Source organism: Hylobates moloch, unplaced genomic scaffold (assembly GCF_009828535.3).
Source record: "Hylobates moloch isolate HMO894 unplaced genomic scaffold, HMol_V3 SCAFFOLD_23, whole genome shotgun sequence".
NCBI classification, from domain to species: domain Eukaryota; kingdom Metazoa; phylum Chordata; class Mammalia; order Primates; family Hylobatidae; genus Hylobates; species Hylobates moloch.
This window is the reverse complement of record NW_026652298.1, coordinates 19,432,390-19,448,616: the sequence shown is the minus strand read 5'-3', so window position 1 is coordinate 19,448,616 and position 16,227 is coordinate 19,432,390. Positions and strand designations below refer to the sequence as shown.

Here is a 16,227-nt window from a genome sequence, read left to right as displayed (position 1 = left end):
GTAATATTGTTCTTTCTTCCTTAATTATGCCTTTGGCTTCACCTTTGTCTACTATTTGCCTCTGTCCTGTCTTTCTTACATTTGGTCTCGGTCTCTGAAGTCGGCCTCTTACTCGTCGAGCAGTTTGGATAACACTTTCCTTCATTTCTTGCTGGAAAGTGTTTATATTATTAGTCCTAAACAAGGGGACAGAGAGAAAGGCAGGGTGCTTGACTGTAAAAAGCTGAAAACTAACGTAAAAATGTAAAATATGGATCTCCTCTAATAAACACTCTAAAAAGTACTCTGTATCATTAAAGGGAAATTGCTTTCTGATTATAAACATCTTACTTTACAAAAGAAAACAGTTATTTCAATTCTCAAAAAGTAATAAACTTATATAATATGCCTAGAGTGGCTAAATATACAGATAGAATGGTGGTTGCCAGGAGCTGGAAGAAGAGGAGAATGAGTCAGTATTTAATGGGTAGAGAGTTTCATTTTACGAAGATGAAAAAGAAAGTCTAGAGATGAATGGTGGTGGCAACAGGACAACAATGTGAATACACTTAATGCCACTGTACATTAAAAAATAGTTAAAACGGTGAATTTTATGTTATGTGTATACCAATTTTTAAAAGGTAATGAATATATATAGCTTATATACATATAGGCTGAGTAGCCCTCATCCAAAATGCTTAGGACCAGAAATGTTTCAGATTTCAGATTTTTTTAGATTTGGAAATATTTGCATTATACTTATCAGTTGAGCATCCCTACTTTGAAAATCCAAAATGCTCCACTGGGCATTTCTTTGAGCATCACGTCAGCTCTCAAAAAGTTTTAAATTGTGGCGCATTTCAGAATTTTTTATTAGGGATGCTCAACCTGTAGTTTTTAAATGCATTGCTTTGTATAGGCTCTTTCACAGCTGACAATGCAGATAAGCAGGCAACCATTAGAAGGCGTTGAATTCAATCTGATATTATATTTTAGGCAGTCTGCTATATCAATAAAATTAAACCAATATTCTTTATGTTCACTTTTTAAATGCATTAACATATCTCAATAAAAATTAGAAATATTTAAAAGAAGTATCTCTCTTATTTTATACTGTCAAAGAAAATCACTGTTTACCCCACAGAAACAACTGAGTCATTTTCCTGGACTAGTGCTGACTGAGACTTCTCTTTAGGTTCACAAGAATTTGAAGGTGAAAGGTTCCTTTCAGTCTGTGTACATGGCAATATCACAGCCTCCTCATTCCTGTGACCTGATGTGTCTTTGTCCTTTGATATCATTAGGGAAGCTTCATCCTAAAAGACAGAAAAAACATTTCTTTCAGGGTTGCTAAAAGTACAAATAAGAACTTTACAAGTATAAACTGATATCATGTTTGTAAAGAACAATAGGGTAGTCTATACCAAAATTCTAAATTCCCAGCAATTCCACTTCTAGAAATGTATCTTACAAATACTCAACAAGTAGAAATATACACACAAAAATATTTATTGTAACAATTTAAGCACCACCTCCCTCACCGGGAAAGACAAACAAAAAATCAGAAAAAAGACAGATCTATCATTAGGGGACGGAATAAATAAATTTTAATTTCTTTACAATGCAATAGTATCTAATCATTTAAAAGAAGATATATCTCTTTGTACTGATCTAAAAAGAAGCTCACAACACTGTTAAGTGGAAAAATCAGAAAGCAAGAATTAATGTCCTTTAGGAAAACAATAAAAATACCTTCCCATTTTATTATTTTATAACTGTAAGATGAAAAAGTATAAGTGGATATATTCAAAATTGCTGTATGATTAACTTGGGGGAAAGGGATGTGACATTATAAAAGACTCATTTTTTAGAACACATATATTTTTCCAAATTGAAATTTGTATAATCAGAAAGTATAATACAAATATAACTTATCTTTTATGAATATAAGCTTAGGAGAAATAGTACAAACGTCGATGCACAGTAAAGTACTGAGCTATTTTAAGATGCCAAATAAGATTTTTAATTCTAAAAAGGACTTCCACTGAATGTGGAAAACATTCAGTTTATAATTATTCATTTCATTTCAATGTTTTTGATGGTATGTCACACAATCTTAATCTGTTATGGACCAAGTTAATAAAGTAAATAAAATATCACCTTTAACTCAAATCAAGCTTTTAATTCTTCATTTCACCTTCACAACAGAGTGAAATAAAAAACGATTATTCTCGCCGGGCACCATGGCTCAGCATAATCCCAGCACTTTGGGAGGCCAAAGCAGGCGGATCACGAGGTCAGGAATTCAAGATCAGCCTGGCCAACATAGTGAAACCCCGTCTCTACTAAAAATACAAAAAAAAAAAAAAAATTAGCCGGGCATGGCGGCACGCGCCTGTAGTCCCAGCATTCAGGAGGCTGAGGCAGGAGAATTGCTTGAACCCGGGAGGTGGGTTGCAGTGAGCCGAGATCACGCCACTGCACTCCATCTTGGGAAGAGTGAGACTTCATCTCAAAAAAAATAAAAATAAAAAAATAAAAAAAATAAAAAACTACTGTCATTTTTTCTATGAAGAAAATTGTTTAATCAATGGTCACATAGCCAGAACTGGAACCAGAGCCCAGACCTCCTGAACGCTTTCCCACAACACGCTTGCCCATTATCAGATATCTGAGATTCTTACACAAATTATGTGGAACAATGAGGCACATTAAGCATGGGAGCAATATCACATGCAGCAAAAATTACACAGAAATATTTGTAAAATTTTAATGCCAGGTGCTTTTAGTAGTCCTAATAACTTAAAAAAAAAAAAAAAACCCACACACAGAACTTCCATCTTAAATATCACTCACATGTTGAGAAGGGACAGTATCAGCTTGTTCATTATTTTCTTGCATCACAATAGTCTCCATTTTCTTGGTTTCTGATTTCTTCCCATATATATATTTTTCTGATTCTGTAGTCTCTCTCTTCAAAGCTGCTCTTGCTAAGTTTGGTTTTGGTCTTTTGAATCGGCTCCTCACAAAAGGTGCTGCTTTAATTTCAAGTGGCTTCTGTTCTTGAGGAAGAGATTTGCTTTTGGAACAAGGATTATCAAGCTTTAGAATGAACTGAAGGGGCAGTGGAAACAGAGTCTCGGTACAACCTTAGGGATTGGCGGTAAACATTTAATTTTTTTTTTTTTTTGGAGACAGGGTCTTGTTCTGTCCCCGAGGCTGGAGTGCAATGACACAATCATAGCTCACTGCAGCCTTGACCTCCGCGGGCTCAGGTGATCCTCCCATCTGTAGCTGGACTACAGGCATGTGCCACCACACCCAGCTAGTTTTTGTTTTTTTATTTTATAGAGATGGGGTTTCTACAGCCTGTTGCCCAGGCTGGTCTCAAACTCCTAGGCTCAAAGGATCCACCCACCTCAGCCTCCCAAACTGCTAGGATTACAGGTGTGAGCCACCATACTTGGCCTAATTCTAATTCTTAACAGGAAAACAAATCGAACTATCTGGCAGATCCTGAAAACCATGAGTGGTACAATCCAGGTATGAGCCTAGGAATTATACCATCTCTGCACAAAGAAAATATGAGTCTATCAAACCTGTATTGATTTAAGACTGTTACATACAATTTTGTATGTCAGTAACTTTCACAACTGACTGTCAGAGTGACCTCAATCCTCTCTCCCAGTCTTTCCAAAACTATCTTAAAATCTCTAACACTATCCTGTACATGTTATACCTTGAAACCTCACTTAGTTTAACATAATCTGCAACTATAACTTAGTATCTTTTTCTTTAAAAACACACTTGTACCTTAAATTAATATCTGAAAACTGCTCTGGAACATCTGGAGATTGAATCCCCTGGACGTCTGTTTTATCAGATTCATGAGCCTGTGAAGAAATCTTGAAATGACTGAAGTGACTTGATACTTCTTTTTCAGAATTTCTTTTTTCTTCGGCAGGTGTGTGCATCATCAACAGTACTTCACTGCTAATGTTCTAGAGGAACAGTCATAGTAAATCAGCACAAATAAAAGAGTATTTAAACATCTTATATATTTAAAACAAAAGTCTATTAAATTCTAAACACTTTCCTTTAAAACTTTAGAAGTTTTAAATTTTTAAATAAAATTTAATTTCCAAATGTTAAAACTTGGAATTCAGGAAACCCTTTCATGTTGCATATTATTACTTTTCCAAACCACAAATGTCATTACCTATTTTTAAAAGTTAGAAAAAAAAAAAAATCCTTGAAAATGTTAGAAGATCATGAACTTCAAAGTAACTTGAAAAAACAAAAAGAACTTTTAGAAGTGAAGTAAGTCAGGTGGGGCAAGAAATAAAAACAGATGCAGATGTGGCCAAAAGAAATAATGTGTGTTCATGCTAGGGTTAGTACAAATTCAGTCTAATTTCCTATTCTTCTTTTACCTAAAAGAGTAACTTCAAATGACATTACAAACAGTAACATTTTGGGATCTCAAACCTAAGCCAAAAGAAAAGTTTGATCCTTGCCCGTCTGACTTAGAGAAAAAAAAATAGTAATAATAGTGACTTTTTCACAGTTGGAAATTATTTTCTTTTTAAGACAGGGTATCACTGTGTCACCCAGGGTGGAGTACAATGGCACAATCACATGCTCACTGCAGCCTCAACCTCCAGGGCTCAAGTGATCTTCTCACCTCAGCCTCCCAAGTAGCTGGGACTACAGGCTTGCACCTCGTTATTATATTTTATTTTTCTTTTATTTTATTTTGTCTTATTTTTTGTAGAGACAAGGTCTCTCTATGTTGCCCAGGCTGGTCTCAAACTCCTGGGCTCACATAATCCTTCCACCTTGGCCTCCCAAAGTGTTGGGTTTAGAGGTGTGCCCAGCCTAAGTTATCGTTTTAAAAAAGAACATACAGTTTCTTCAAGGCACTGAAACATAGAAACTTAGGGCTACAAGACTTTAGACTTTTAGAGACAATTTTAAGTCTTGTTGGACTTAAGGACAAAATAATCATGGAATTATTTCTTTCCTCTGAAAAAAGCATTCAAAAAACTTTTAAAGGACAGAAAAATACATACTTGAATATCTAGTGAAGGCATAGCACTGCAGTCACTGCTACCGCTCTGCATTAAATGTGTCTCAGTTTGTCTTGAGGTACTGGTCTCCTCTAGTTCATTTTCCCTTGGAGAAATGTCTGTTTTTCCAGTTTTTTTCAATTCTGCCACCTTTTCCTCAGTAACACAGATCTCTTCAGATCCTCTCTTTCTAAAATTTTCTCTTCCAGTTTCTTTCAAATCTGCCTCCATTTCTTCCAAATCTGCCTCCATTTCTTCCAAATCTGCCTCCATTTCTTCAATGACAGCCATCTTTCCTGATACTTTCTCCATCATGGGAATGTCTCTTTTTCCAGTTTCTTTCAAATCAAACTCCTTTTCCCTTACAGCACTGATCTCTGCTAGCACCTTTTCCCTTTGGGAAATTTCTTCTCTAATTTCTTTCAAATCTGTCTCCATTTTACCTACAGGCTTGACCTCCTCTGGGCCATTTTCCTGTGGCGATATTTCTCTTTCAGTTTCTTCCAAATCTATCTCTATTACCTCAGCAGCATCAATCACCTCTGGTATCTTCTCCCTTGGGGAACTCTCTCTTCCAGTTGCTTTCAAATATATCTCCATTTCATCTACAGGCTTGACCTCCTCTGGGCCATTTTCCTCTGGGGATATTTCTCTTCTTCCAGTTTCTTCCAGATCTTTGTCTATCTCCTCAGTGGCATCAATCGCCTCTGGTGTCTTCTCCCTTGGGGAAATGTCCCTTCCGGTTACTTTCAAATCTGTTTCCATTTCACCTAGAGGCTTAACCTCCTCTAGGCCATTTTCCTGTGGGGATATTTCTCTTTCAGTTTCTTCCAAATCTATCTTTACTTCCTCAATGGCATCAATCACCTCTAGTGTCTTCTCCTTTGGGGAACTCTCTCTTCCAGTTGCGTTCAAATCTGTATCCATTTTACCTAGAGGCTTAACCTCCTCTAGGCCATTTTCCTGTGGGGATACTTCTCTTTCAGTTTCTTCCAAATCTATCTCTATTTCCTCAGTAGCATCAATCACCTCTGGTGTCTTCTCCCTTGGAGAACTCTCTCTTTCAGTTGCTTTCAAATCTGTCTCCATTTCAGCTACAGGCTTGACCTCCTCTGGGCCATTTTCCTTTGGGGATATTTTTCTTCTTCCTGTTTCTTCCAAATCTTTGTCTATTTCCTCAGTGGCATCAGTTACCTCTGGTGTCTTCTCCCTTGGGGAACTCTCATTTCCAGTTGCTTTCAAATCTGTCTCCATTTCACCTACAGGCTTGACCTCCTCTGGGCCATTTTTCTGTGGGGGTATTTCTCTTCTTCCAGTTTCTTCCAAATCTTTGTCTATTTCCTCAGTGGCATCAATAACCTCTGGTGTCTTCTCCCTTAGACAAATCTCTCTTCCCGTTGCTTTCAAACCTGTCTCCATTTCCATGGTGACATCAATCACATCTAGAATCTTCTCCCTGGAAGAAATGGCTCTTCTTCCAGTTTCTTTTAAATCGGACTGCATTTCTTTAGTATTAATCTCTGCTGGTACCATCTCCTTTGGTGAGGTGTCTAGTCTTACAGTTTCTCTAAATGCTGCTGCCATTTCCCCAGAGACAAGAATCTTCTCTAGTACCTCTTCCTTTGAGGAAATTTCTCTTCTTCCAGTTCCTCTTCCTATATTTGGCTTTGGTTTCTGAAATCGAGTCCTTAGAATTGGGACTTGGTTAAGTTTATTTGCCTTATTATTCTCTTGAACGCTATTAAAAAAAAGGGGGGGGGCACACAATCAACTTTTAAACCAGACTGCTTGCTGAAGAGACGATGTTTGAGAAATCACTACAGAAACACCAGAAACTCTCACCTTTCAAAACCGATTTTATATAAGATTTCCTATACCGATAGTTCTCTAAAAGCTTGTTATTTCATAATATAAGTAAAGAATAAAAGGACAGACTAAATACACAATAATACTTTGCTGAATGCTACTGCGCACACAACCACTATCCAAAACAAGCACCTTGCTCTCCAGAAAAGCAGCAGCACTTTTTGTTTTGCTTTCTGTTTATTATAATAGATGGTAAAATCAATAAACATATAAATGAATGAAAGGGCTTTTAAATGACTGGTTAGGAAAAGTTATTAATATTGGGCAAAAGCTAGATCAAATGAAACACTAGATTAGATTTATTCGGCCATGTCAGACTGAACAGGTATATAACTATATACTCAATAGCTTAAAAAAAGACGTATTGAGCTGGGCACGATGCTTCATGTCTGTACTCCTAGCACTTCAGGAGGCTGAAGCAGATGGCTTGAGCCCAGGAGTTTTTGGTAGAAATCCCATCTCTACCAAAAACAAACAAACAAACAAAAAAAAAAACAAACAAACAAAAAAAACAAAATTAGTCAGGTGAGGTGGCATTCACCTGTAGTCCCAAGTCCCAGCTATTCAGGAGGCTGAGGTGGGAGGATCACCTGAGCCCAGGAAGGATGAGGCTGCAGTAAGCCATGATCATACCACTGCACTCCAGACTGGGCGACAGAGCAAGATCCTGTCTCAAAACAAACAAACAAAAAACAAAACAAATAAGCAAAAGATTTACTTAAAAGTATGCTAGGCTGGGCATGGTGGCTCAGCCTGTAATCCCAGCATTTTGGAAGGCTGAGACAGGCGGATCACTTAAGGTCAAGAGTTCGAGACCAGCCTGGCCAACATGGTGAAACCCTGTCTCTACTGAAAATGCAAAAATTAGCAGGGCGTGGTGGCGTGCGCCTGTAATCTCAGCTACACAGGAGGCTGAAGCAGGAAAATAGCTGGAACCCAGGAGGCAGAGGTTGCAGTGAGCCAAGATCATGCCACTGCACTCCAGCCTGGGCAACAGAGCAAGACTCTGTCTGAAACAAAAACAAAAACAAAACCAAAAACAAAACAACAAAAGTATGCTATTGCTTGTTTCAACTTCTTTAGGTCCTAAACTATCCTTCCTCACTGAAATAACTGTTTTCAATAATGCAATTTTTGATACTGTAAGACAGGTCCTTAGGAATAAGACTGCTTTTCAAATTGTACTTGTTTACATAACTTAAGTGTTTATATCCATCATTAACTTTAGTAATTGACAACATTAAATGTAAAATTAATAGCAATCAATAAAGGAAATTTAATTTGATTAGTCCTGAATGGACTGCATTCCATTTTTTGATTTATGATACTTTTCATCTCCATCCAGAAACATCTAGCTTTTAGTGAGATTATTATGCTAGCAATCTTGCTTTGGGTATCATGGGAAGAGATAAACTATCTTTCTAAAGTCACATTTTGAAAATAGGCATATTATTTAAACATATAAATGCTTGAAGCAAAGGCTTTATTAATAATTTCATTATTTCCATAACAGTTCAAATTGTAAGATACAGATATGTAATGTTATAATTATATTCTATGTGCTTAGATTTTTTAAACTGCCATTCTAGCAAAGCATTAGATTGTTTCTAAGTAACAAAAGAAGTACAGAATTAACTGAAAGGCAGTATCTGAGACTGGATATCAGACATAAAATTGAACTAGATTATTCCTCAACTTAAAATATACAGTGGATCTACAAACTTTCCTCAGATCACAAATTTGAGAAGAAAGGCAAAACAAGAGGATCACAAATGGAGAAAATAAGGTATGGAATGAGCACAAAACTATAAATGTGTTTTAAGGTCTGCATATGTGTTTTTCTAAAATACTGAGTTTAAGAATTTATAAAATATTCATGGCCAGGCGTGGTGGCTCACACCTATAATCCCAGCACTTTGGGAGTCCAAGAAGGAGGATCCCTTCAGCCCAGGAGTTCAAGACCAGCCTGGGCAACATGGCAAAACCCTGTCTCTACAAAAAAATTTAAAAATTAGCCAGATGTGGTGGCATGCACCTGTAGTCCCAGCTACTTGGGAGGCTGAGGCAAGAGGATCAATTGAGCCCAAAAGGTCAAGGCTGCAGTGAGCCATGATCACACCACTGCACTCCAGCCTGGGTGACAGAGCAAGACCCTGTCTTTAAAAAAATGTGTGCATGTGTGTATGTGTGTGTGTGTGTGTTTGTGTGCGTGTTTCAACTATATGTATGTTTCAAATATATATCTATATAAACCTCCAAACATCACCAATCATTACAAAAAACTTAAAATATTTATATGAAATAGATAAGATGCGAAATTAACCTAGAAGATTAAATTTCAAAGAAATATTCACTAGTTTATCTAATAAAGTACCTTTTCTTTAATAGAGATGGGGTCTTGCTATGCTGTCCAGGCTTGTCTTGAGCTCCTGGCCTCAAGTGATCCTCCCGTCTCAGCCTCCCAAAGTGCTGGGATTATAGGTGTGAATCACCATGCCCAGCCTAAAGAATTTTTAATGCATTCTTTGAGAGACTGTTTTCCTACAATCTCTTTCTCTTACATAGCATCTTGAACAGGCCAACATATTTGGAGTAGGGGAGGGGGAAAACTTTGTTAGACATAGGTAGGTGTATAATTTGATAAAACACAGAATCTTAGAATTGCTTTTGAGGATTCTGGAGATTCAAAGGCTAGAAAGATCACATGACAAAGCAGAAATGACACTGCCCATGGAGAGGAAAGTTGTTGAGAACAGACTATTAGTTACAATGTCTATCAGTGTTCTAAAACCCAGAGGCCATTCAGAAAAGTTTAATTTTCTACCAAGCCACAGTATCTATTAATAGACTCTAGCTTAAACTGAAAAAATATAAATAAAAAGAATAATTTGTTAGCTATCTGTAATTAAAATCCGTATCAGAGATATGTAGCAAGCAATGTAGTCACACAAACTTCTACCTAGAGACTGTGTGCACATTAGTAAAATAATCCAGGTAGTGGGGAGGAATAAGAAGCAAAGGAATAGTGAAGGCAACAAGAAATAGAGAAAGTTTTTTGTCTTCCAATAAAGATCTTTAAAGTCGTTCAGGAAACCTAGCTTTCACTCTCAGGTTAGGTACTTTTCTTTTTTGGAGGGACAGGAGTCTGTCTCACTTTGTTGCCCTGGCTGGAGTAAAGTGGCCGAATCATAGCTCCCTGCACCTTCTAACTCCTGGGCTCAAGCAATCCTCTTCCTTCAGCCTTCCATGTAGCTAGATAGGCATTGAGCCACCATGCCCAGCTAGGTACTATTTAAATAGGCTAATACAGCTGTAAAAAAGTATAGCATAGGCTAGCCTTTAAATTTAAAGACTGGTAAAATATTAATTACTGAAACTGGACAGCAGGTATATGGGAGTCCACTACTGCGCTTTTGCGCACATTAAACATTTCCAAAATGAAAAGTTGAAATAGTATACCAGTAATTCCATCAGCCTGGCTTGGTACCCTCCAAGGAAGAAATAAAAAATAGAAAAGACTTTGACTATAAGCAGTATGGGTTTCTATACATAAGTTTTAAATAAAATTTATAAATCTTAAATAAAGGCAATATGTGCTCAATCTAATTCCAAAGAAACAAATATTTTAAAAATAAGTAGCATTTTACATTTGAACAAAAACATATACTTTAATATGCATGTTAAGTGACAAGGCTGGCTGGGAGTGATGGCTCACACCTGTAATCCCAGCACTTTAGGAGGCTGAGGCAGGTAGATCACTTGAGGTCAGGAGTTCGAGACCAACCTGGCCAACATGGTAAAACCCTGTCTCTACTAAAAATACAAAAATTAACTGGGCTTGGTGGTAGGCACCTGTAATCCCAGCTACTCGGGAGGCTGAGGCAGGAGAATCGCTTGAACCTGGGAGGCAGTGGTTGCAGTGAGCTGAGATTATACTCCAGCCTAGGCAACAAGAGTGAAACTCCGTCTCAAAAAATAAAAAGTAAAATAAAATAAAATAAAGTGGTAAGGCTATTCATATTAACTCAAGTACTAGTTTATGATGAGTAGCTTTCTTCAAACCATCTGAGAAATTCACATAAAGGCTACAACATAAACTTTCTTGAAAGGTGAAGTTATATTTTTAAACACCACATAACTAGATACGCAGACAATAAATCCATCTAAATTGTTTCTTTTAAAAAACTCATTGATTTCTAAAACTTCTTACAAAATCCAAAGATTAAATATCAACAACATGATGCTTACCTTAGACATTCATTAAGAACCTTGGGCTTATCTGGCTGCACATTTTGAAAAGAATCATTTTTCTCAGGCTGTAATATGACATCTTCCTCTTCAAAATCTTTACATGATTTATCTTCCATGTGTTGAGGAGTCTTAAAAACAAACAAATTTTTCTAATGTTTTAGGTTTCACAATGAGGCATAACAGATTTCATTGAAAATGTTGTCCAATTTAAGTATAAAATGGTAAAAAATTCAATATTATAAAATGGTGACTTTAAAATACTTTTAATGTTTTTTCTTTAGCTATCTTAGAAAATTTCATGAGCTACTCCTTTTAGGATATCTTAAAGCCCCATTCTTTCCCTCCCAATCAAAAAACAAGTAACTGCCTTGGTTTCATCTGTTAGAAATACCCCTGTGGGGTCTATCTTTCTGAATTCTTTTGATTACTATAAATGCATTACAGATCACGGGAATTTATTTTTTTCTTTTTGTTTTTGTTTTTGAGACGGAGTCTTGCTCGGTCACCCAGGCGGGAGTGCAGTGGTGCAATCTCGGCTCACTGCAAGCTCCGCCTCCCAGGTTCACACCATTCTCCTGCCTCAGCCTCCCGAGTAGCTGGGACTACAGGTGCCCACCACCACACCCAGCTAATGTTTTTGTATTTTTAGTAGAGACGGGGTTTCACCGTGTTAGCCAGGATGGTCTCGATCTCCTGACCTCGTGATCCACCCACCTCGGCCTCCCAGAGTGCTGGGATTACAGGCGTGAGCCACCGCTCCTGGCCAGAATTTTTTTTTTTTAAGACAGGGTCTCACTCTGTCACCCACGCTGGAGTGCAATGGCATAATTATAGATAGCTCACTGGAGGCTTGAACTCCTGGGCTCAGTTGATCCTCCTGCCTCAGCCTCCCAAGTAGCTTGGACTACAGGAGCACACCACCAAGCCTAGCTAATTAAAAAAATTTTTGTTTGTAGAGACAGAGTGTCACTATGTTGCCCGGACTGGTCTCAGGCACCTGGCCTCAAGCAATCCTCTCACCTCGGCCTCCCAAAATGCTGGGATTACAGGCATGAGTCACCATGCCTGGCCTACAGACCATCGGAATTGTAAGAAATTGAAATCTCAAAACATGCCAACTTTTATCTTTATCACAAAGACTGTAAATAATCTAAAATTCACAGTCTTTGTTCTTGGAATTGTATCTTAGTAGGGAGCTTTTAACATTTTATGCCGTTTAAGCCAATGTTAAGACTCACATACGTACTTATCTCTTCAAAAGAGAAGATTAATTCAAACATCCACTAAGTGATACAGAAAAGCAAGTCCAAATATGAAGTCAGGTGAAACAGATTATCTACCATGTAAATGCCCAAAACCTAAAATGGCTTTACAACTAGCAAGGGCTGCTGGCTATGAGATTTTGACCAAAAATGTAATAAATGATGCACACCAATTGTGCAGTACTGTTTTTAAAAGGGGGTAAAGGGGTTGGGCACAGTGGCTCATGCCTGTAATCCTAGCACTTTGGGAGGCTGAGGCAGGTGGATCACCTGAGGTCAGGAGTTTGAGACCAGCCTGGCCAATATGGCAAAACACTATCTCTACTAAAAACACAAAAATTAGCCAGGCATGGTGGTGTGCGGCTGTAGTCGCACAATTAAAAATACAAAAACATTATAGATCATGTGAATTATTATTTTTTTTTTTTTGAGACAGAGTCTTGCTCTGTCGCCCAGGCTGGAGTGCAGTGGCGCGATCTCAGGTGGCTGAGGCAGGAGAATCACTTGAACCTGGGTGGCAGAGGTTGCAGTAAGGCAAGATCGCGCCACTGCATTCCAGCCTGGGCGACAGAGAGAGACTCCGTCATAAATAAATAAATACATGTATGTATGTATGTATGTATGTATGTAAGTAAGTATGTGGGTGAAGAGAAGCTTATATTAAGGCTCATGTACTTGCTTAACAAAAACGTGAGGAGGAATCAGAGTACTTACATCTCTATCAGCACAGGATTCATTTTCATTCTTCTCTACATTGGCCTCCATTTCTTCCTGTGATATGAGAATTTCTTTTCTTTCAGCAGCTTTACCTATATTTGGCTTTGGCTTTTGCAGTCGGCCCCTCACCTGTGCAGGTCTTAAAGCCTTTAGTTGACTCCCTTCCTGCAGACAAATTTTTTCACCCAAACTAGAACCACAAAGAAATAAAATTAATGTTTATTTTGAAGTCACCAATTTCCTTCTCCCTGGCATGAATAAGTAAACCATTTGGAATATGAAATAATTCACAAGTTTCCTGAAAAGACATAATCCTCCCGGGCACAGTGGCTCACACCAGTAATCCCAGCACTTTGGGAGGCCGAGGTGGGCGGATCATTTGAGGTCAGAAGTTCGAAACCAGCCTGGCTGACATGGTTAAACCCATCTCTACTAAAAATACAAAAATTAGCCAGGCGTGGTGGTGGGCGCCTGTAATATCAGATACTTGGGAGGCTGAGGCAGAAGAATCGCTTCAACCCAGGAGGCAGAGGTTGCAGTGAGCAGAGAATGCACCATTATGCGACAGAGCGAGACTCTATCTCAAAAAAAAAAAAAAAAAAAAAGACATAATCCTGGAAGCCCTCTTGAAAAAGCACTTTTAAATAGAATTTTATTAAAAAATTGGAAAAATCTACATCTGCCAAGCATAGAATACTACTCCTGACTAAGGATACTATAAAATAATGTAGAACTCCAGGGGATTAGTCCCAAATCATAGTATAAATAATGGTAACCCCTGGAAGAGCCCAGAATCCACCGGTCAGATTCACATTCTATTTTAGATTTCCATTTCAAGTTAAATATTCCCTTTTAAAATCTCTTAGTATAAATAAAATTATCCAGGGGCATATATTGTAAACATTCAAATGTAATGGCTAACTCAATAGACTCATAAAATTTATACAAGCAATATCAAGCAGAGAGAGTATTATTACTGTTTCAAAACCACCTATGGTTGAAAATGAACTTAAAGTATGCTGCTTGAAAATTAAATTCAGACCTTATTAAATAGAAAACAAATTATTACCATCATTCCTAAGAGTTACTTTTCTTTTTTACTACTTCCTGAATACTTACATAGATATAGTTTCAGCTTCTGGATTCTCTCTCTCTGTAGTCTCCATTCTCAAAATGTCGAATGTATTCCTTCTATCCTTTTCCACGTGGTTCTGTGAATTTAATTTGCTACAATTTATCTACTTACAATAAAAAGTTCAAACTTTGTAATAAATAAATGGAAATTAAAACAACAGAACTGGCCGGGCACGGTGGCTCAAGCCTGTAATTCTAGCACTTTGGGAGGCCAAGGCAGGCGGATTGCCTGAGCTCAGGAGTTCAAGACCAGCCTGGGGAACATGGTGAAACTGTCTCTACCAAAATACAAAAAATTAGCCAGGCATGGCAGCGTGAGCCTGTAGTCCCACTTACTTGGGAGGCTAAGGCAGGAGAATTCCTTGAACACAAGAGGTAGAGACTGCAGTGAGCTGAGGTCACGCCGCTATACTCCAGCCTGGGTGACAGAGTGAGACTCCATCTCAATAAATAAATAAATAAGAACTTCATTTTTTATACTTCTAACTGGAGGAGATTTTCTAAAAATCCTAAATGCAGAAGAGAATTTTTTTTTTTTTTTTTTTGAGACAGGGTCATGCTCTGTCACCCAGGCTAGAGTACAGTGGCATGATCATAGCTCACTGTAGCCTTGACCTCCAAGACTCAGGTGATCTCCCACCTCAGCCTCCTGAGTAGCTGAGACTACAGGTGCACACTATGCCCAGCTAATTTTTTCATTTTTTGTAGAGACCGGATCTTGCCATGTTGCCCAGGCTTGTTTCAAATTCCTGGGCTCAGGTGATTAACCCGCCTCAGCCTCCCAAAGGGCTGGGCTTACAGGTGTGAGCCACCACACCTGGTGTACATTTTTTTTTTTAACAAAAATGGAATCACACTAAATATTTTAGAAAAATATTTCTGAAATGTTAATTACCAAAGGATACAAAACTGTACTAAAACCATGATTCAGTTGTGTAAAAGAAAATCTGTAAGGAGATATATGAAAAGATTGGTTGCATGTGAATAATGAAATTACAAGTATTAGAAGGAATGGCTGGGCACGGTGGCTCACACCTGTAATCCCAGCACTTTCGGAGGCTGAGGCAGGCAGATCACCTGAGGTGAGAAATTCAAGAGCAGCCTGGCTAACATGGTGAAACCCCATTTCTATTAAATATACAAAAAATTAGCCAGGCATGGTGACACATGCCTGTAATCCCAGCCACTCAGGAGCCTGAGGCAGGGGAATCGCCTGAACCCAGGAGGCAGAGGTTGCTGTGAGCTGAAACTACACCATGCACTCCAGCTGGGGCAACAAGAGTGAAACTAAACCTCAAAAAAAAAAAAGAAACAAGATTACAACACTTCAAAGAAAAAAAGGTAAAGAAAAAAATTACAAGTAATTTTTGTTTTAACTTTTACATGAATGTGTATTTTCCAAATTTTCTAGAATTCAATAAACATAAGATTAGAATAATATAACTGTACTACAAATATTATGACAAAAGATATTTCACAAAACAGGAAAAGAAGCAAACCAACATCTTAAAAAGTGTTTTAGTTAAAAAAAAAAAATTATAACAATAGAATTCTGGAAAAGTTATAAGGAAACAGAAAGATTCATTTAGCAACGTAAATAGATTATTTATGACTGTCAGTTTGACAATGCATAACAATTCAGGAGACTCAGACATACCAGAAAATTTTTTAAAGTAATAAAAATAACAAATAACAAAAGACAATGCATAACAAGAATCATAAAAATATTTAAAACATTATTTGACCCAACGATCCCACCTGTCTCTAGAAATTTATACTGTTTCCTTGAGAAAGCCTTACTTACAAAATTGTTTGCTTCTAATGTACAAGAGTTAAAAAAACAAACAAAAATAGAAACAATCTGAACATCCATTAGTTGAGAACTGATTAGGTAAATCAATAACATGTTAACATGATACAGCTATTAAAAAGATCAATAGGACCCAAAA

The 16,227-nt window shown here is 37.6% G+C and overlaps 1 protein-coding gene across 1 annotated transcript in view; it reads right to left on the bottom strand.

Moving 5' to 3' along the window:
- BDP1 (B double prime 1, subunit of RNA polymerase III transcription initiation factor IIIB) overlaps positions 1-16,227 on the bottom strand; it is a 113,330-nt gene that overhangs the window by 51,277 nt on the left and 45,826 nt on the right. The window contains exons 14-21 of the mRNA XM_058434248.1: positions 14,264-14,355; positions 13,142-13,334; positions 11,163-11,293; positions 5,052-6,786; positions 3,793-3,980; positions 2,836-3,058; positions 1,117-1,295; positions 8-176 (exon numbers count right to left, since the gene is read on the bottom strand). Of these exons, the coding sequence (XP_058290231.1) occupies positions 8-176; positions 1,117-1,295; positions 2,836-3,058; positions 3,793-3,980; positions 5,052-6,786; positions 11,163-11,293; positions 13,142-13,334; positions 14,264-14,355 (2,910 nt within the window). The remainder of the gene's footprint in view (positions 1-7; positions 177-1,116; positions 1,296-2,835; positions 3,059-3,792; positions 3,981-5,051; positions 6,787-11,162; positions 11,294-13,141; positions 13,335-14,263; positions 14,356-16,227) is intronic.